This window comes from Pygocentrus nattereri, chromosome 9 (genome assembly GCF_015220715.1).
Source record: "Pygocentrus nattereri isolate fPygNat1 chromosome 9, fPygNat1.pri, whole genome shotgun sequence".
NCBI classification, from domain to species: Eukaryota; Metazoa; Chordata; class Actinopteri; order Characiformes; family Serrasalmidae; genus Pygocentrus; species Pygocentrus nattereri.
In genome coordinates, this window is record NC_051219.1 from 10579966 (window position 1) to 10601903 (window position 21938).

The following is a 21938-nucleotide window of genomic DNA, read 5'->3' on the forward strand; positions in this document are numbered from 1 at the left end:
ACATCTTCAAATAAACAGTTACATAAATAAAAAGTTAGTTTCACTTTCTACATTTCTACATTTGATTTGATTATAACACTTTAAAGAGCCAATTTCAGTGCATCTGGAAATTTCACAATTCATTTAATCCGCAAATTACTTTTGGAAACTGATGTCTGACAGTAGAAGCTGTTCCCACAGTACTGGAATATATGCAAGAATAGAAAGAGTCCATTTTTTGAAGGTTGAAAACAGCTGCATTTTTTCAAAGTTGGCCATAAGAGGAGTGCACACTTCTTTTGAAGGTCTTTATAGTCCCTTAGAATTGATTGTAGCATTTCAAAATCGATCACCACCATCAAGGCCTTTACTTACACACCAAATGCGATTTTACCACATGGTGGTGCAACATTACTTCTGTGAATTTTCGCTGCTCAGTCAGTCGTTGCTGAACTGTGAACTCTTTTCATTACAGGCGTCTGCATCAACCCAACAGACGAATATGTACCCAGGTAACGTTACGTTTATTTCAAGTAAACATGCAAAAAAAAGTAACAACTATGGAAAAGAAGTGCGATCAGATGGTTTTCTAATCATCATAAAAACAGGCCTACACAGTGCAAATGTTTTAAGTATTAAGAATTACTGCGCCACTTTATTCTGTTTTTCCGCATCTACATGCTGACGTTAAGGTTTGTGTATGCTTTGACATATCCCAGTTTCTTGCTGTAGAAAGTCACCATCAGTTTGCATGGGCCACTTTGGATGGGGGTGAAGCAAATCCTCGTTTTGGCCTCTTTTCCAGAGCCGACGTATGAAATCCTGCATTTGTAAAACAAATTGAATTAAACAAATTAAATTGAATTGCCATCAGATTATCCAGGTTCAACCCCACCTGCTCAATATGTGCCACACATCCACATAAATTCATTCTTAATGGAAATTCTCAAGCTCCACCCCCACATGCATTGATTTGTAGCTACTGTTGGTAGGTTGGACAAGCTTTACAGAACACCGACACATAAATCCTGTTAAACCTAATAACGGGACTGTAGTGCAGGGGACTGGTTTTGACTAATTTAGCATGCGCTATGAATTGAATTGATTTTGTAAAGATCGATTGTATTTCTTGCTGTGTAATCTCACCCTGTCTTACAGCTGTGATAAGCATCACAACTTTATAGAGTGGCTGATCAAAAACTTTAGAAAAGCTTACAGACTGAACGTGATTTAGAGAGAGATCACAGCAGTAGGATGCATTTGTTGGTGGAGCTGGTTACATCCCTGCCGATACAGCACAGACCAACACGAATTCCATGCTGGTCTAAGCTGGTTTGTGCTGTTCTGGTGGTGGTTTAGCTGGTCACCCCGCATGGTCATACTGGTTGACCAGCATACCAGCATCCACAACACAACATATACTGGTTTTGATGGTGGCCAGTCATGCTGGGCTAACCTGGCTTATGCTGGTCTAGTGCTGGTGAACAGCGTATCAGCTTCTGTTGCTAAAAAAATAAAAGCCTCCAAAACACAGTATATCGCTGTTGTCGGAAGAAAACCTCGTATCTCCAAAGTGGTAACTTTAAAGGAGAAGGAAAACCATACTTTTAATGTAAGTCAATGGAACCAGAATTTTTTCCAAGTCGTTTTGGGCCGTTTCTTTTGGTCCATTCATCATGAAATGTACACACAATGTAAAGGACAGCAGGCATTTTCAAATTATATCAAAAACTGGAAAATGACAAAAATGGAGATTATTCTTCCGACAGCAGCGATACGCTGGTCCTACTGCTGACCAGCCTTGCTGGTCCATGCTGGTTATCCTAGCAGGGATTCAAAGGACAAATGCGCACAGAATAAAATGCATCAGCTTTAGAACATTTGTGTTTACCACAGGGTGTGATAGTGGGTTTTTTAAAAGATGCCATTCATTTTTCTGGCATTCACTGAGGCTACGTCACATTATTGCTAGTTGTGAGGAAATGCATGAACACTGTAGATTCCTACCTTTGAGTCAGCATTTGTCCATTAGTAAGATTTGCTCCTTCCACACCAAACCAGCAGTCACTCAAATTCTCAGGCAGCGGGTTCTTCACTGAGAGCTTTACGCAGCTCTCCTTTCCTACTCTGGGCTGCCCAACAATCTGCACAAAAAGAGAGACAGAAAATGTTAAGGAAGAACACTAAACATGCTGCAGATCAAATGGCTGGTCACTTGATCTGATTGCACTACCACTAAATGAGCGTTTCAACCCACTGATCGCCAGCTCAGCACAGTCCCATGAATAAAAACTATTTTTCCTTATAAAATTCACTTGACACTTGCAGAGTTCAAATTCACAGCACCTGTATGTTGAGTTTGGGGTCTTGCAGGGTGATGGTGCGCTTCTCCATCATCCTGGCCATGGTTGACTCATCTGTGAGTAGCACACTGACCAGCAGCTGGCTGCTAGTGCCTAGCAGCGCGGAATACCTCATGTACAGATGCTCCATTGGAACCTTTAGCACTACCAACACACAAGATCATGTACAGTCAGTCTGCAGTGTAGACAATGTGCTCTGCTCTGCATATTGACAGTGACAGCATTTGGCAAATTCTGAAAAGCAATGGGCCTTCCATTGCTACAGTTCTCACAGCACCATAGAGTGCTGCAAAATGTGCTGTGTAAAATAGTTTTGATTCTAAAATCTAGATCTAGCTATTAAAATCTGTTCTATCTGATTTTGATTCTAAAATCTGGTCTGTCTGGTAAAATCTGTTGTTTCTGATTTTGATTCTAAAATCTGATCTGTCTGGTAAAATCTGTTCTATTTGATTTTGATTCTAACATCTGATCTATCTGGTAAAATCTGTTCCATCAGATTTTGATCCCAAAAAATTTGATCTATCTGGTAAAATCTGATCTGTCTGATTTTGATTCTAAAATCTGATCTAGTAAAATCTGATCCATCTTATCTTGGTTCTAAAATCTCATCTATCAGGTAAAATCTGTTCTGCCTGATTGAATTGATCCAGTCTCAACTACTACAAAATCAATGTCCACTTCTTTAGTGCCACAAACAGTACAGTCTTCAGCCCTTTGCTCTAAACAACATCTGCACCTAGAACTGTTGCAGCTAGACTTCTGGCTAATTAGCTTTTGGTTGTATGCAAGGCTGACGTTGGTTTCTTATTCAAAAGCTTATTCAACTTTTCCATTCCACCTAAAATGAGGCAGCAGCTACATTCTGGTGCTTTTGCGCTTCTTAAGGTGGAACAGAACCTCAAAGAAGAAGCTTGCAAATAAGAAGCCAACCTCTGCTTTGTCTATAGTGTGCTGTCATTTGTTATAGAACAGTGTTTCCCAGCTTTGGTTCTGGAGGCCCCCTTGTCCTGCATATATAATTTCCCGCTTCATCTCAGTAAGAGATTATTCTAGAATGAATTTCTTGCTACATCACTGGCAATGTAATGACTGACATTGAATTGCATTGTTTGGCAGAAGAATTGTTCATTGATAGTACTATTAAAAAGAAATGTAATCATTAGCTGTGTGTTTTATCACATAGTGTAGTGCTGTATTACTAATAATATCATGCTGCTTGTCCCACAGTTACAGGAGTTTTAGGCACTCGGCTTCACATCACTGTAATGTACAGCCTCTCAAACCTCGTCGCTTTAATACGCATCTGCCTGTCTGTCTGTTAGAAATGCTAATGAAGCCATGCTGCTGCTGTACTTCCTCTGGGAAGTTTTTTGAAGTTTCTGCATAATTTGGACATTGAGATGTAAACAAAGTAATTTAGAGTCATTTGATCTGAAATAGTTAATTATAGAGAAACTTATTGACTCAGATTTCTTTACAGTGGTGGTCATGGGAACCAGGGGTCACAATGTCTACAAGACAAATATAGCCATTTTATCCTATCCCAAAACAGCACCTACACATGTCTCCTGAGTTTTGATGGTGGTTAAAGAGTACTAAATCTGACAGCCTGCATGTACCTCTCTATGACAAAAGTTTTAACCCTAGACTTATTTGCATATTTGTAGCAATTTTCTGTAATAACGTGATGGGATTTTTAGAGGCCTTCAGATATCTGGCTCCTGACTTAATTATGCAGAAACTTTGAAAAAAGTGTTGGAATTCCTCTTAATTCATTAACTAATGGTGTTATGTATATAGAGAACACTTGATAGCCCATTCATTTCCTGCAATAGTGATTACCCCCAATGAAGTACAGCTACTGACCTTCGCCACGACTGAGAAAGTGTTCTCCTGTGTAGGACTGAGGGGCGCTGTTGTCCAGAAGGCCATTGTGAAGCACCCCTCCAGAGCTGACCTGAAGTTGAATCATCTTCTTAACACTGCTTTTATTAGCAACGCGGATATACGACACAAAGTCTGAGCCTTTCAGAACGTCTCCAGGATCTTCAATGCTCAGATCGAACTCCTGACAGACCTGAGCGTTCATATAGGACTCTCGCTCCTCTTTAGAACCTAAAGGTACAAAACAATGAGATGAAGAAGAAAAAGTGAGTTTTTCATAAGGACAAATTAAATTTTCTGTTCTTTCCCTTCCTGCCAGAATATATATATATATATGTGTGTGTGTGTGTACATACATATATATATATGAATGTGCTATCTGTGGCTGTGTTCACGTGCAAAACATTTGCCAATCTGATTGAATACATTGGGATCACAAATTATGACTGATGTGTTTATGCTCACTCTACTCAACAATAGCCACGTTTACATCCAGTACTAATAATCCACTAATAATCCGACCAACTGCTCCATCTGAATAGAATACATCCAGGCGTACACCTCATTCAGACTAGGCTGGTCCGAATACAATTTCTATCTAATTGAATGAGGTGGGTAATCCTGTAAATAATCAGTTAAATAGAAGAATAATAGCCGTGTAAATGCCTGTATCTGATTACATTCCCAGTCGGAGTTTCTACAGGATTACCCACCTCATTCAATCGGATAGAAATTGTATTCCGAATGGCCTCAATCGGACTAGATTATTCTGACTGAGGTGTTTTGATTGAATTGAGCTATTAGTCCTATTAGTAACAGATTATTAGGCTGCATGTAAACGTGGCTAATTTAATTGTTTTGTTAAAAAGACATCATATACGTCTTTAAGGACACTTTGAAATGAAAATTTTAACCATCGCTACATCGGTTGTAAAGATGCATACTTTCCTCCTGTGCTGTTGTCTCTAGAGTACACACTTAAAAAGGATGGTTCTTCAAGGGTTCTGTAGTAAAGCTAAATAGATATCTATGAACCATGAACGCTCAAAGAACGCTTTGCACGATTATAGGGTTCTTTACATCGTGAAAGTATTCTTCAGATTGATGGAGAATGTGTTGTAAATGGTTCTAAATGGAACCTTTCTGAAAAGCCATCCATACAGCATCAAAAAGGGGTCCACCAATGTCAAAGAAACTTTGACATTGTCAATGTCAAAGAAACAGCATAGGGCTGGACGATGTAGACGTAAAATGCAAAGTTTCATATAGCTGTTAGTTATCACAACGACAAAATGAGATGTGATAAATTATTAAAATCCTGTACCTCTGACTGGATTTGCCACTAGTACAGGCCTTTTTTGGCTGTGTGAATAGAAATCTAACATTTTTTAACCAAATAGGAAAAAAAATGCAGAAGTGCTGTTCACTAATGTGCAAAGCACTGCTCTGATGAAGTGTTAAAAGCTATTGCTTTGCTGGCGCCTCCTTGTGGAGAATTTGCAGCTTGTGAAATGTGATTGAGCTCCTTGAGGTGCTTCAGTCTGAAAAGAGGATTGCCTGAGTAGTTTTTTTTAGTTGTGTTTGTAGCCTGACTGAATAATTATGTATAGTTTTATTTTCAACGAAGGCCTACAAAACCACTCCTTTTGATGATGCACGTTTGTTGTAACAGTAGCAAATTCTGCATCATACATTTGACCATACGGTGTATGTATTTATTACACAGGAAGCCTGAACGGTCATCACGTTTTAAGCATTTTTGCATGCTAGGAGTACAAGGTAGGGTATTTTTGAGTTGTACATGTTGGTTTAAATAGTTAAGTTACTTGTTCTCTACATAAGCAAGCAGGGTTCAAACCCAGTGCAGGGAAGCACTTGTTGGCGTTCTAAAGCCACGCCAATGTATTTACATTATGTTAGTCTTATTTACAGCTTACTTATTAACAGCTGATTAGTTGGATTATAAACCAGGACCAAGGTTGAGAAACACTGCTCTAGAATGCAATTTTCTGGTTTAAAGACTAAGAAGATCTCCATCTTAGGATGGTATCTTGAAGATAGAAAGAACTCTCCTGAGGTGGATCTTATTTTAGGGGTACTGTTTTGAAATGAAATGTTAGATGGAGAAGGAAAGCAGATAGCTAATGTTACTCCTGGGAAGCTGATTACAATGGAGGGAATGGAAGGACAAGAAGGACAACAAGATAATCTTCGCAAAGTGGCTACCTGGCTAGATACTTTAGCTTCTTTTCTCTGGTTAAAATGATGAGCACATTTCTGGTGTCCATTTTGTGTCGAATAAAAATCAAATCTCTGTTTACGAGTTAGTTTGACGACCAGGATAAGAGTTAATGCTAATGCTAGCTTGTTTGTATTTATTAGCCTATAGCTCAGTGGCTGGCAGTCAGGATTGGGTGACAACACAGGAATTCTCAATCGGTTGTATGATGAGTTTGCTGATGAACGAAAACTTAAAAATGTGGCCTAAACTAAAATTTTGAGGGATTTAGACTAAATTTACTTTGGCTACTTCATAAATTTAGTTTCCTGTTTTTTGCCTCCATGTATAAATGATAGCATGGATTTAATGCACTTTTATTGGTTAAATAAATTACAGTTTTTAACTAAACTTCTTAACAGAGTTTGATCAGGGGTTTCACTGAAACATAACCTCAACGTTTACAAATAAAGCTTGGCCACATGGCTGAACTTCTGAATAGATTATGGGGAGCTTACCTTCTCTGTATTTGTACAGATGTGTGACGTCCTCTCTTGTGTCCTTCCCGATGCTCTTTGTGCTGATGTTTTGGCCTATTTGGTCTTTGCTGAGCACATCCTCCAAGATGCCATTTCTCGTCCGATACTTTGTGACAACATCAGCGTTAACCTCAGCGTACACAAACGCCGCGTCATACTTACAGGTGAGGTCTCCTTCCTTTATGGCCTTTACGGGGACAGGACCACAACGCATCACACCTGTTCATGGGCCAGACAAAATAGGAAATTACCATTGGAAAGCTTAAAGTTCGATATCTTTAGTTTTAACATTAGAGATGCCACTCTTTCTTTTTCATGACTGATACCTCTACTAATATATATTGATACCGATATTTAAAAAAAGCTACTAAGCTTTAAAATTTTTAATTGAAAAACTTTGGTCAAAAATGAAGAAAAACGCATCTACAATAACTCCAATTTTGCTAGCACCCCTATGGGATTATAGTAGCATGTTAACACTAATGCTAGTTAATTCATATTTTTTGTCTGTTCTATATTAATCACAGACATTTGAAGCTTGTAAAAGACATTCCATGTTTTATTTCAAGCTTGAAGACATGTTTTACCTTGTATGAGCTTATTCTAATTGATATATCACTCTACAGCCCCACAGGAAAAGCTAAACCGCTAACAGTATCAACACGCAGTGTGATATTTCAGAACAGATTGGATCACATTCAGTTTTTCCCCTCTAATATCCCGTCCAACATTTTCCAGCACTTTCTGTAGATATCCCCGTGATACTAACACTTGATATCAGATCAATGTCATCTCTAATCTTGCCATCTTCTGCCTAGAAAAGAGCAGCATTTGATGAAAGAACACCTTGCCAAGTGTTAAGCTTCAAATAGTTTCGATGGAAAACGGTTCCACTATGTCGGAATCAGGAAAGTGAAGCTGATAAGACGCTGGCTTCTATGACAGGACAATGATCCAAAACATGCCTCAAAATCCACCATGAACAATTTCAGCAAATATAAGTTGATGCTTTAGGAATGGACCTTGCTGCCTCTAGGAACATATTTTGTCCACATGTGCCCAAACCTTTGCATACAACTGTAGCAATTACACTAAAATTTAAATACAATACATGTTATTAAATTAAAAATCAACCAAAAAATACAATTCACATCATTTATTAATATTTAGATATCATTAGGCCTTTGAAAGCCAAGAAGGTCCTAATGGTTCCCGTCTGCCCTAAAAATACATATAGAATACTCACAAGAACATATATCAACCATGGCAGCAGAAAGGTTAGTTTGTGAATGTAGCTCTAGTGTCTTTACATATTCACTTCGTTTTAGACCAGTACCTTCACTTTGTTCTTGAGGAGTTGGGTCACTGACTTGCCAGCCGTCATATCCAGGTTTGAGGTCCGGGCGTTTCATCCAACTTTCCACCCAGCAATGAAAATTCCTGTTGGGATATTAATTTAGCAATAAGACTGAAAGGATAAGTACACGTCATGGTTAAAGATCTTGTATTGCTGGTTGGATAACAGAAACTTAACTAGTAAGGATCTGCAATCCAGGCAAGAAGCCTGACTTGGTCATTCAAGTAAGGGGCTCCAATGGAGTGATTTATACTGTTTGTATGTTATTTGGTATATTTGTGACATATAAGTGAAGCTAATACTTTACAATGAATTGCTACCACTATATCACCCACTACCGCTGCCTTCTCACAAAATGCTGGTGTTACAGATTTTGTCATGAGAATTTTTAGTGCTGATTGTCATGCCACACCACTGATGTGTTGTCTTCCATCTACTGGCACTCATGCAGGACTTAGTCAGTAGCGTGCATGCATGCCAAAAATTGCTTCGTAGTGTCGCTCATAGGTTTCGGTATCCATATCGCCAATACCGATACTATATTTACGTGGTGGTATTTGTGCTGTTCCCATTACAGCATGAGTCCCAGTACACGCTTATTAGTCTTACTGTTGTGCAAATTCTGCAAGTTTTGAAATCTTTTTTTTTCCCGAAAAAAGTTTTGAAATCTTTTTTTTTCCTGAAAAAAGTTTTGAAATCTTTTTTTTTCTGGAAAAGTTTTGAAATCTTTTTTTTCCCTGATAAAAGTTTTGAAATCTTTTTTTTTCTGGAAAAGTTTTGAAATCTTTTTTTTCCCTGATAAAAGTTTTGAAAACTAATTTTTTTTACATTACTATGGAAAGTGGCAACAAGAATTGACTCACCACACAGAGTCCTTCATTGGGGGACCATCCTCTGTAAGCACTCTTTCTATCTTGAGGTCGCCATTGGAGTCGTGAGCTGATTCGAAGTTGGTGATCACCCGACAGGGAATCCCAAAAGCTCTGGCAACTAGAGAGAAGGAAATAATGTTATTAATTACTGTAATTGTTCATTGTTATATGCTATGCTTTAGAATCTTTCGGTCTGGTCTTGTGGCCTGAAGTCAGAACATTTTGCCAGCCCAACAGCACACTATCACATGCACAGTAGTGATGAGAGGTATGAAGTAACCGTAGATGTAGTGAAATTCAGAAGTTCATCATAGTACAACATGTAGTTGGAGCAGATAAGGAAATGGGAACAATCTGATGTGCACTTTATAAATGTTCCTGTGAAGAAACTTTCAGAGAGTGTGGGTACAGAATGTTATCAGCTTCCTGTGCTGTCAGTAGAGAATAATCTCTTCAGATGTTTCTCTAATGTGAAGTTAATATGATATTTGAATTTTGAATGTAGTGAATATTTTCACTACATTAAAAGCATTTTTTGTGCAAAACATGGTGGGAATTTTTTCAGTGTGTTTAGTCTGCTATCTACTAATGATAACCTATATAGAAGACGACTCATTTGCTATCACGTGAATAGACTCCTGATAGGACATTACCTGCATAGATAACTCTTGATTGAGTATTGCCTTTATAGATGGCTACCAATTGGGTATTATATGTATAGACAACTAATGTTTGAAGATTACCTGCATAGACAACTACTGATTGGGTGTTACCTGTAAAGATAACTACTAATTGGGTTTTACCTACATCAGCAATTTCTGATTGGATATTACCTGTATAAATAACCCTTGATTGAGTATTACCTGTATAGGTTAATACTGACTGTGTATTGCCTGTATAGATAACTCCTAATTGGGTATTAACTTATGGACAACTACCCGTTGGATATTACCTAAATAACACTTGATTGGGTATTACCTGTATGAATGACTCTTGATTGGATATTACATACACAGCTAACTCCTGACTGGGTATTATTAGTATAAACTCCTGACTGGGTATTATTAGTATAAACTCCTGACTGGGTATTATTAGTATAAACTCCTGACTGGGTATTATTAGTATAAACTCCTGACTGGGTATTATTAGTATAAACTCCTGATTGGGTATTATTAGTATAAACTCCTGACTGGGTATTATTAGTATAAACTCCTGACTGGGTATTATTAGTATAAACTCCTGATTGGGTATTATTAGTATAGACTCCTGACTGGGTATTATTAGTATAAACTCCTGACTGGGTATTATTAGTATAAACTCCTGATTGGGTATTATTAGTATAAACTCCTGACTGGGTATTATTAGCATAAACTCCTGACTGGGTATTATTAGTATAAACTCCTGACTGGGTATTATTAGTATAAACTCCTGACTGGGTATTATTAGTATAAACTCCTGACTGGGTATTATTAGTATAAACTCCTGATTGGGTATTATTAGTATAGACTCCTGACTGGGTATTATTAGTATAAACTCCTGACTGGGTATTATTAGCATAAACTCCTGACTGGGTATTATTAGCATAAACTCCTGACTGGGTATTATTAGTATAAACTCCTGACTGGGTATTATTAGCATAAACTCCTGACTGGGTATTATTAGCATAAACTCCTGACTGGGTATTATTAGTATAAACTCCTGACTGGGTATTACTAGTATAAACTCCTGATTGGGTATTATTAGTATAAACTCCTGACTGGGTATTATTAGTATAAACTCCTGACTGGGTATTATTAGTATAAACTCCTGACTGGGTATTATTAGCATAAACCCCTGACTGGGTATTATTAGCATAAACTCCTGACTGGGTATTATTAGTATAAACTCCTGACTGGGTATTACTAGTATAAACTCCTGATTGGGTATTATTAGTATAGACTCCTGACTGGGTATTATTAGTATAAACTCCTGACTGGGTATTATTAGTATAAACTCCTGACTGGGTATTATTAGTATAAACTCCTGACTGGGTATTATTAGTATAAACTCCTGATTGGGTATTATTAGTATAGACTCCTGACTGGGTATTATTAGTATAAACTCCTGACTGGGTATTATTAGTATAAACTCCTGACTGGGTATTATTAGTATAAACTCCTGACTGGGTATTATTAGTATAAACTCCTGACTGGGTATTATTAGCATAAACTCCTGACTGGGTATTATTAGTATAAACTCCTGACTGGGTATTACTAGTATAAACTCCTGATTGGGTATTATTATTATTATAGACTCCTGACTGGGTATTATTAGTATAAACTCCTGACTGGGTATTATTAGTATAAACTCCTGATTGGGTATTATTAGTATAGACTCCTGACTGGGTATTATTAGTATAAACTCCTGATTGGGTATTATTAGTATAGACTCCTGACTGGGTATTATTAGTATAAACTCCTGATTGGGTATTATTAGTATAGACTCCTGACTGGGTATTATTAGTATAAACTCCTGATTGGGTATTATTAGTATAGACTCCTGACTGGGTATTATTAGTATAAACTCCTGACTGGGAATTATTAGTATAAACTCCTGATTGGGTATTATTAGTATAAACTCCTGATTGGGTATTATTAGTATAAACTCCTGACTGGGTATTATTAGTATAAACTCCTGATTGGGTATTATTAGTATAGACTCCTGACTGGGTATTATTAGTATAAACTCCTGACTGGGTATTATTAGTATAAACTCCTGACTGGGTATTATTAGTATAAACTCCTGATTGGGTATTATTAGTATAGACTCCTGACTGGGTATTATTAGTATAGACTCCTGACTGGGTATTATTAGTATAAACTCCTGACTGGGTATTATTAGTATAAACTCCTGACTGGGTATTATTAGTATAAACTCCTGATTGGGTATTATTAGTATAGACTACTGCTGATTGGGTATTACCTGTGCAGCCTACAGCTGCAAAGACCCAGCACTGGCCAAACTTCACTGGTTTACACTTGCTGTCATGCCATTGCCGCAGAATTTTCACACTGCCTGTCCACTTTGAGGGTTCCACTCCACCAGAGTAATTTCCATTCCATCTCCCCCAAAGGACTCCGTTGTCATCATTTGCATTGATCTGACATAGGAGCAGAATTTTACATTTTTTGAACATTTCAGAATTTAAAACCTTAATCGGCTATTGGTCAAAGCCACAAATATTGTAAAAAGAAGGAAACATAGTTGAATTCATGGACTGTCAGTGAGGTTTAGTATGAAAATCAGGGCTCCAAATTGGTTTGAGGAATGATTGATATTTTGCCATGAATAAAAATGAAATCAAAAACATAATCATTCTTAATTGTTTTGAAAGAGACATGTTAATTTATTGACTCTGAAACCACTTAATAATATGACTATTTTGGTTCTGCTCAGGGCAGAACTGGGTCATCTGAACATCTGATCCAGACATTCAGACATCATTACAACTGACAGGAAATAGGAGATTTGTGTTATTTGGTTTTCACTCTTCTAGACCCAATAAACCTGGACCACAACATCACTGCACGGTGATTTCTGTATGTTAATATGCCAGATTCGACCACAAGGTAATGACCTTTAAACTGTGAAACCCATGAATCAACTGACAGAGTATATATATATCTGACTAAAAGTGGTCCAACAGACCATTTGTCTAATACAGCACTCACCATGGCACTCAACACCCTGGTCACATAGATTGGGTCATTTCTCTGACGACAGTCCTTTCCTGGGTCATTTCTGTGTTCAAGGCTTTGATCCAGAATCTCCAGGGAGGCCTTCAGGATACCTGACTCAAACTACAAAGCATGTATACAGTCAAGTCCATTATTAGGGGCACCCTGGGTAAAAAGTGACTTGAAAAGTATCTGTGGTTAATTAGCTCGATCTCACATTGAAAAAATGAGAGAAATCTAACATTTAATTGAGGTTCATTCGGTCTAAGAAAACAAAAACAAAACTGAACAAAGCCACAGCTGTCAGAGTTATTACAGAATTACAGAACCCACAGGATGCGAGGTCCTCTTTTTTGGATCCCACAAGGTTTCAATTGAGTTTAGGTCATGGGACTGTGACGGGCATGTCAGAAGATTGATTCAGTGAGGAAAATGGACTACAGTGGCAAAAACTGCAAAAGACAAAGGGGCACTAAGAGCACGAATGAAAAAGTTACTGAAGGTGGATGAGGACATATCCGAGCAGATGGGACACGAGAAATTCTGGTAGGACCTAGTTTACTTAGCTAGCTTAGCACTAGTTTGTAGCATATTGACTTCATTTTATCACTGGCAGTCATTGTGGTTATCTCAGTCTAGCATATGAATAATAAGAAAGTTATAAAGAAGTTTTAAATAAGTTAGAAAAAGTAATGTTGCATGAAGGCACTGTGGTGTTTGTGTGTGATAGTAGGAGTAGGCAGTTTAAGGTGGACTGGTCTGCATTGCTGTCTGAGAACAAGTCCCAGTCCAGTCCTGTTCCCAGGGCTTTTATAAGAGCAACTGCTCCAAAACATTACAGATTCTCTAATTTGTTGCTGAAAAGCTCCATTTTTGTCTCATCTGGCCAACAAACAAGTTCCAGTAGTCCTGATGTTTGTGGTTGGATGAAGGAAAAAAATGTCTTCTAGCGTGCTTTCCTAATAGCATATTAGTATGAAGGTGGAGTCACATTTGCAGTTAGAAATCTGGTGACCCCAAAATGCTGTCATCTCCTGCAAATCTCCAACTGTAAGCCTTGAAGATGTGTTTTGCTTCACTAACCGTCCTCCTCAATGTGCGTGACAGTAAAATACCTTCACATCCTCTTTCAGGCAGATTCACTACAGCACTGGTGGTTTTAAACTTTAAACTTGTTTTAAAATTATTGCTGTAACAGTGGATGTGGACATTGTCAGACATGCAACTTATTGTTAATGAAGATCAACACAGTTTTGTCTCGTTATTTCAGTGTGCTCTATTGTTCCCCAAGTTGATGAATGACTGAGGGAATTTTGCTTCATATTTCTTTGAAACAGGAAGCCATAGATGACCTTTTATGGGTGGCTCAGGGAAACTTGAAAAATGAAATATAAATGGTAACATATCTCAGTTACGTTTAATTAATAGGAATTTCTAGCAGTACAAGTAATATACAAAACATCATAAGAGTTTTTGTATTTGCATTTTATACTAATCTTTAGGGTGCCAATAATTATGGCACTCACTGACTGACAAAACAGATCCTGACTACCATATTGTTAAATTCCCAGATTCCCCGAACACTCAAACTGACAACTTGAAGTGTTAGAATATAATATGTTATAAGATGTGATAAAATATGTGATAAAGAAACAAAAAATGATTATGGATTTTGTCTCCAACTATCTTGAAAGTCCAAAGTAGGCTGTACATGCTGTAGAGGAAGTTTGTGTCTGCGTATGCTTCATCTGATGTGCTTTTAGGAATTTGGGGGGAAAAGGAGAAATTTCCAAAACCACTGCATGTAAACATACCTGTCCAAAATTCCACGCCATCGCGCTGATGTTGTTACAGTTCCCACAAAAGATAAGCCCATCTTGGGACAGCAGGTACTCGTCTCTCTGTTCCTTCTCCTCCATGTACACAGTGTCATCTGTTACAAGCAGATTCTTTCATTGAATTATAATTTAATTGAATAAATATTTAGGAGGGATATTTTAAACTGAATAGCACAGGCCAGTCACAGCTACCTGCATATACACATGTGCTAATATATATATATATATATATATATATATATATATACACACACATATATATTAGGATTGGGAACAACAGCAACTCAGCCACCAAGCCACCACTTGGTGGCTGAGTTGCTGTTGTTCCCAATCGCTTCCACTTTGTTATAATACCACTGGCAGTTGACTGTGGAATAGTTAGTAGCGAGGAAATTTCACAGTCTAAGCAGTGTTTAAACTGTATATCATAATAAGACATCATCATTTCCCTGAAACATCATGTCTCTAATTTCTTTATATTTTACCTGGACACCAGGGGTTGAACAGCAGCACAAATTTACCCAAAGCAGTCTTGTGATTCTGTGGAGACAACATGTGTTTTTGAATCATGCAGTGCTCACACACTCATTCAGCAACACATCACATTTTACAACCACAGTAAAGATAAAACATGTTTTTAAGCAGATATATTTTAGATATCTTGACCATACTGAGGATTCAGACAGGACTAGAATGTATTTCCCGATCAGAGCATTGGGAGCTGGACAGATGGTCAGTGAGACAGCTTTTCCACTCAGAGACACTGAGGCGCTCCATCCAGAATCCTGCTTTTCTCCATTCAAATCCATGGAGACTTGGGTTCCAGATGACACACTGGGATGTGGTCCTTTAAAAACACACAGAATGAGCAAAGGCCTTGGGAGATATACAAGATAAAAACAATGAACATAAAGTAATAATGAACTGGAGATGAATCATTCATAGTAGGAACTGAATAACATATAGGAGTTATTTAAGAATGCGTAGTCATTTTGAATAATGTAGAACAGAATAATTTATAATATATACAGAATAATTGATAGAGGATACTCAAAATTTATGGTAGGTACTGAATTCACAATATTTACTGAATAGGTGATAATAGGTATTGAATAATTCATAGGAAGTACTGAATAATTCATAGTATTTACTGAATAGTTGATAGTAAGCATTGGATAATTTCTAGTAAGTACTGAATAATTTACAGTATTTACTGAGTAGTTCATAGTAGCTGCCCAATAATTTAATAATTTAATAATTTGTATAATGCATCACAGTATAACTTAATATGTCAAATAGTTGATAGTGGGTACTGAATAATTAGTAATAGTTAATGAATAATTTATAGATGGTAGTAAATGTATAATAATGTATAATAGTGAACAATGTATAGCAGTTACTAAATAGTCCGCAACATTTCCTGAATAATTGATAGTCATTCCTGAATAAGTAATTGTAAATACTGTATTTTTATAGTATTTTCTTAATAATTTATAGCAGTTACTTAATAATTGAATAATTAAAATTCATAATAACTAATTCATAGTAATTACTGAATGATTCATACTAGTTGCAGAGTAATCATGATACTAAGTCATTCTTAGGGTGATATATTAAACCCTGCTGTAGGCTCAAAGTTAACTCACACAGTTATCATTATAGGCTATTACAGGCATCTGATGTTACAGTGTTGCTGAATAACAGTGAAAAGATGTCATTTGGGTGTCAGACCTGTTTGAGCGGTCAGTTTGGCCTTGCTGAGTGTTTGTAGGAGGTTCCCTTCAAACTTGCGGCTTAAGGTGATCACGAAGGGCTGACCACGCCTCACGATCAGACGATCCTCATGAAACACATCAGTGTGGTGATCCTCATTATTTCGCTCCCACTGGAGATCAACATCTAATACAGCTGGAAGGGAAAAAAACACTATGTTGTCACTTTGGAACTTCATATGAAATGCAAAATATTAACACATTAAGAAAGTACTATTAATACTAATACTATCTGTATTATTATACTGTATGCTGTAATAATGGAGTACAGTTAGAATAGTTCTGATAAAATGTATACCCAAAAAGGGAATTCTAATAATATTAATATGCAGAATGAAGTTCTAATAAAATCAATATCTAGAATGAAGTTCGAATAAAATTATGTTCATATACAAAATTCCCCAAAAATTGTAAAAATAAATAAATCTATTGCATGATTTTTCATGAAATAAACTCCCAAAAGTACTTGAAATGTTGAATAAAAAACGAAAATACCTTTTGGTATGTACTTTATATCATTTCAATCTAAACGGTATACGTTATTGTTATTGAGTAAAAATAACAAATGCTGTTATCACAAGTGATTCTAACCTTCTGAACAGATATGTTTAGAAAAATGCAACTAAAAGAAAGTAAAGTAAAACAAAAGGCAGAGATTACCTCTTTCACCCATACTTCTTGTGGCGGAAATGATACTGCTACACGTCCAGTCCGACTAACCAGAGAACGTTCATCAACCTTCTTATCGTGCTCTTGTATATATACTAACATACTGACACTGTTTGGGGTCAAAATGTCAAATTTCCTTTTAGTGGTGTTGCAACTCTTAGAGCTGTAAATGGGAACTCATTTCACTTTCCATTGCACACGAAAGCTTATTGGGCAATAACTCAGCATATTGAATCATACTGAAAGCAGAGTTTTAAAGCAAGTATGTTTCAAGGATAATATAATATTTATATGATATATAAATAATATATATAATATTTTTCAATGACTTTTGCTAAGGTGTAATCAAAGTCATTTAAAACCATTTTCTAATGTGAAATGAAACTTATCACAGTGGTGGTGATAGGAACCGGGGGTCACAATGTCTAGAATGCAGGTATAGATATTTTTATTTCCAGTGCAAATGTCTTACATGTGTCTACTGAGGCTTTTTATATCTGATGTTGATGTAAATAGTGGTACATCTGAAAAATTCAGGTTTTTTGGGAATTATTTTGCCTTGAAACACCCTACAGGTACCTCTCCACCGAATAGATTTTAAAATAATTTCAGGCCCAAAACTGAAAAAATCATAAAACAGTGTCTTGGCTCTCTGTGAGGGAGCTTTAGGAGGCTTTAGAGTATTCAGATATTGGTTCTTATCACCACCAGTGAGAACAATTCTGACTTCAATATCACCCAAAGTAATTGCTACCTTAAACTTTCTAACTGGCTTTGCCACATTTAGCAGCAACATCTACGTGCAAATGTGTCCTGTAACTGGTTATTGGTTGTTCACATCACTGTGGAGGAAGTTTGGCCCACTCAGCATGAGCTGCCCATTTAAGGTTTAAGCATCTCAGTGGGGTTCAGGACTTCCAGAGGTGGGCTTGCTTCTGTACTTTGAATCAATGTCTTGCTGCATAACCTTATTGCGCTTGAGCTTCAGGTCACCAGACAATCTTCTTCAAGATTTTCTGGTAGAGAGCAGAATTCATGGTTATGTCAATTACAGCAAGTCGCCCAGGCAGTGAGCAGCAAACACATCTGAACAGCATCACACTGCCACCACCATGTTATCCAGGTCTTCCTAAAAGTCCTAAGTAGTTATCAAGCCTGGGTATGATCCCAACAATCAATTAAATTTAGTTGATTGGTTGACTGAGTAACTATGCGGACAATTACTTTTTCACAAAGGGCTAATTGGTGTGAATAAAATTTATTTTTCAATGTTTGTTCAGGTTGTCTTCTATACTATATATTGTTTGAAGATTAAAAATGAAGTACGCTCAGCTTAAGGTATCTGATTACATGGCTTTTCATGAACTTCATGAGAACACCAGAGTTCCCCTGTAACATCTTGGTTGAGTCATATGTTCTCAGTAAGAATTTGTTCTATGCCACTTCCTGACTAGCTGGAACTCTTTCCATTATGAAAGCCTATCAGACATGTTTCCTTCTTGGGTGTTCACTTACGTGTGGCTGTGGCATTTCTAGGGTTCACACAGTTCTCAAAAACCCCTATTGGGGTGATGGCTTAGTGAACCGGACCACTTAGGAACACCTAACACCAAATATAATATATATATATATATATATATATATATATATATATATATATATACATATATATATATATATATATATATATTAGGTAATATAGGTTTATAATGTAGTGAAACTGTCTAAATTATTCATCCCAACATCAGGAGGTTTTGAGTTTGAAGCCCACCAAAGCCAAAGCTGTCCATATCTGGAAGCCCAAGAGGAGAAAATGTCTGATGGGACTTTCTGACAGAAAGAGTCCCAACATGTGGGGAGACTGGGCAGAAAACACAAGCTCTATTTTGAGATGCAGAACAATAAAAAGGAGTTGGGAGAACTTTGAGAACAGCTAAGAAGTTTGAGTTGGGTGAAAAAAAGCTGCATTACCAGCGACCTCATAACTTTAAGTTGAGGTGGCTTATCTTTATAGTGAGCGAGTGAATACTCTTTCATGGCAGTGCATCTGGGTCATAAGAGCAAAGACCTTAATTCCAGGTGGATAATGCAGGTAACACTGCACTGTTAAACAGGATGTTGTAGTTGTACAATGGTATTTAATCAAGAGAGCAAAGATATTGTCAAATCACATTGGGCCATTGTTGTTTTGGCTGGCGGGCCTACATTGACCTGACGTTGGTTGGCAATCAGTGTTAGACAGTGGTCTTACACTGGCCTGACGTAGGCTGGAGAAAATCCCTCAGTGGGGTTAAAACTGTAGCGTTTTCCACTGTGAAAAGAGGACATATTACTTATGCACAAGTTGCAGTGCTTTATCAAACGGCTGCAGTCGGTCTCAGCCTTGGCACGCACAAAGCAAGGCTTTAGGCTAACAGCTAAAGAGAACAACTGCAGTGGAAAAAATAAGTAGAATAAACATGGGGAACATTTCTCGAACATGCTCCAATACTATTTATTCAAGGTGGGCAATATGGTAAAAAATATATCGCAGTGCTTCAAGAAATTTTAATGATACGCGATATACGGAAAAAAGAACCAGTGGTGCTAGATTAAAAAAACAATATCAAAACTTTGAAGACAATGATTTTATGTACTATTTTATCAAATCCAGACTCATTTTGGTCTCTTTATAATGAAATATGCAATCAGTGCTCTACAAGCACAATGATATCCATATGATACAAATTTATCGTGACAAAATTGATCACAATAACTATATATTGTCTTATTGCCCAGCCCTACGATTTACAGCAGCTTTATCTCCTTTAGAAGACGTGAGTAAAATCCATTACATACTTGGGTATATTTGACATTTGCCAACACATCCTTTTACTGTTATTGCCAATGTTTTATCTGTTATGTTTGTATTTACTGTAACTTGTCATAAATTGCGTCCATTATCCACCTGGAAATATGGTCATTCTTTATGTTTACAAACACTGATTTGATGTATATCGCTGTTGTCGGAAGAAAACCCTGGATCTCCAAAATGGTAACTTTACAGGAGAAGGAAAAAACTTTTAAAGTAAGTCAATGGAACCAGACTTTTTTCCAAGTAATTTCGGGTCATTTCTTTTGGTCCATTCATAATGAAATTTACACACAATGTAAAGAGCAACAGGACTTTTCAAACTATGTCAAAATCTGGAAAACGACAAAAATGGAGGCACAAGGTTTTTGATATTTGATATTTTTGATATACAAGGTTTATAAGAAAGAAACCCCCTCAATTACACAATAGCTGTTTATTTTTTTTTTAACATTACATTACATTTTTTAAAATAAATAAAGTGACTAACTTAATTTCACACATGCATTAAAAAGTGCTGAACAGGGTATAGAAATTGTGATAGCTGTAGAAAAAACTACTACATCGTGTTTAAGAAATATAGATTAAAAAATAGAAAAACACGCATATACAGGCTGCCCTTTAAAAAAAAAAACAATGCACAATAACAAAGCTTAAACATTTAAATAAGGCATGTGATACAGTCATCCAGGGAAACTTCTTAATTTGTTCACACAAAGTATAACGTTGCGTCAGCGCTGAGGTCCTCAGTTTTACTGTAGCTGCACTGGAACTATGATTTACTCAGGCTTTATCTGTGTGAACATGAGTTGTAAGATCAATTATCTCTTTCCTGCACATGAGTTTTGTCTTTTTCTCATGTAGGCAACGTCTTTACCACTCGTCGCCTAGAAATGCGAGTTATGGTCAGGAAGCGGAAGCTCTTTCACTTTCATACTGGCTCAAAAATGAGTCCTTTCTTCTCTTCTTTGGGATCCGTCTACTGGGTCAGCTGTTTGTTGACCTGATAAAAACAAGGAGAAGGTCATTTCTCTTCTGCTGGCCATGTTTCTGACAGATAAAACACAATACAATATCAGAATAAATGCAAATAAACATAAATAGACTTGTTGGCCATTAAAATTTCAACACCAAGATATCAAAGCTCATCTGCTGCTGCACAGTTTGTGTTGGTCATCCTCTAGTTCTTCATCAGTGGTCACAGGACGCTGCCCACAGGACGCTGTTGGCTGGATATTTTTGGTAGGTGGACTATTCTCAGTCCAGCAGCGACACTGAGGTGTTTAAAAACTCCAGCAGCACTGCTGTGACTGATCCACTCAGACCAGCGCAACACACACTAACACACCACCAACACATCAGTGTTACTGCAGTGCTGAGAATGATCCACCACCCAAAATAGTACCTGCTCTGTGAGGGTCCATGGGGGTCCTGACCACTGAAGAACAGGGTAAAAGGGGGTAACAAAGTATCAGAGAAACAGATGGAATACAGTCTGTAACTGTAGAACTACAAAGGGCAGCTATACAGTAGGTGGAGCTGATCAAATGGACAATGAGTGTTGATACAAATGGTGATTTTAATTAAGGGGGCAGTCGGCATAGAAACATTTTCTCTGGTGGTCTCAGACATTTTGACTCCACTGTATATGTGCTGTGCTTCTAATAGCTTTCACAGTCTCACACATAGTGTATCTATTCTGCAAGTCAGATTCTTGGTCTTTGCTCATTTTCTGTGAAGAACATATAAAATAACCCATTTTCAGTGTCTTCACTCTGTTCACCCCCCACATATTTATATTACACATGTGGTGTTAGGTGAACCCGTAGGGAATAAGAGTGTGGCGGTGCTGTGTCCTTCACTCTGTTGTCCTGCTG

General features: G+C 37.2%; 2 protein-coding genes across 3 annotated transcripts in view; both read right to left on the minus strand.

Annotated features, from left to right (window-relative positions):
- Positions 1 to 70: 70 nt before the first annotated feature.
- Positions 71 to 17292, minus strand: LOC108442800 (protein-glutamine gamma-glutamyltransferase 2-like). The gene is made up of 14 exons (XM_037541549.1): positions 17202 to 17292; positions 16501 to 16677; positions 15441 to 15616; positions 15255 to 15309; positions 14746 to 14864; positions 12926 to 13054; positions 12177 to 12354; positions 9207 to 9333; positions 8323 to 8426; positions 6966 to 7205; positions 4212 to 4460; positions 2326 to 2486; positions 1987 to 2123; positions 71 to 801 (listed from the first exon to the last, which is right to left on the minus strand). The coding sequence occupies exons 1-14, from the start codon at positions 17212 to 17214 to the stop codon at positions 654 to 656; spliced, it is 2013 nt and encodes a 670-aa protein (XP_037397446.1). The 5' UTR covers positions 17215 to 17292; the 3' UTR covers positions 71 to 653.
- A 3264-nt stretch (positions 17293 to 20556) lies between these two features.
- The window catches only part of si:dkey-65j6.2 (pleckstrin homology domain-containing family G member 4B), a 38318-nt gene continuing 36936 nt past the window's right edge, over positions 20557 to 21938 (minus strand). For both annotated transcript variants that reach the window (XM_037540989.1, XM_037540987.1), the window contains one exon: positions 20557 to 21064. In XM_037540989.1, the coding sequence (XP_037396886.1) occupies positions 21041 to 21064 (24 nt within the window). In that variant the 3' untranslated portion in view covers positions 20557 to 21040. The remainder of the gene's footprint in view (positions 21065 to 21938) is intronic.

Excerpts from the sequence above, each read along its gene's own strand:
- LOC108442800 (XM_037541549.1), bottom strand. Across the intron at positions 7,206-8,322 it reads TCCTCAAGAACAAAGTGAAG|GTGTGATGCGTTGTGGTCCT; the intron begins GTACTGGTCTAA and ends GCCCATGAACAG. Across the intron at positions 4,461-6,965 it reads TCTGTACAAATACAGAGAAG|GTTCTAAAGAGGAGCGAGAG; the intron begins GTAAGCTCCCCA and ends TTGTACCTTTAG.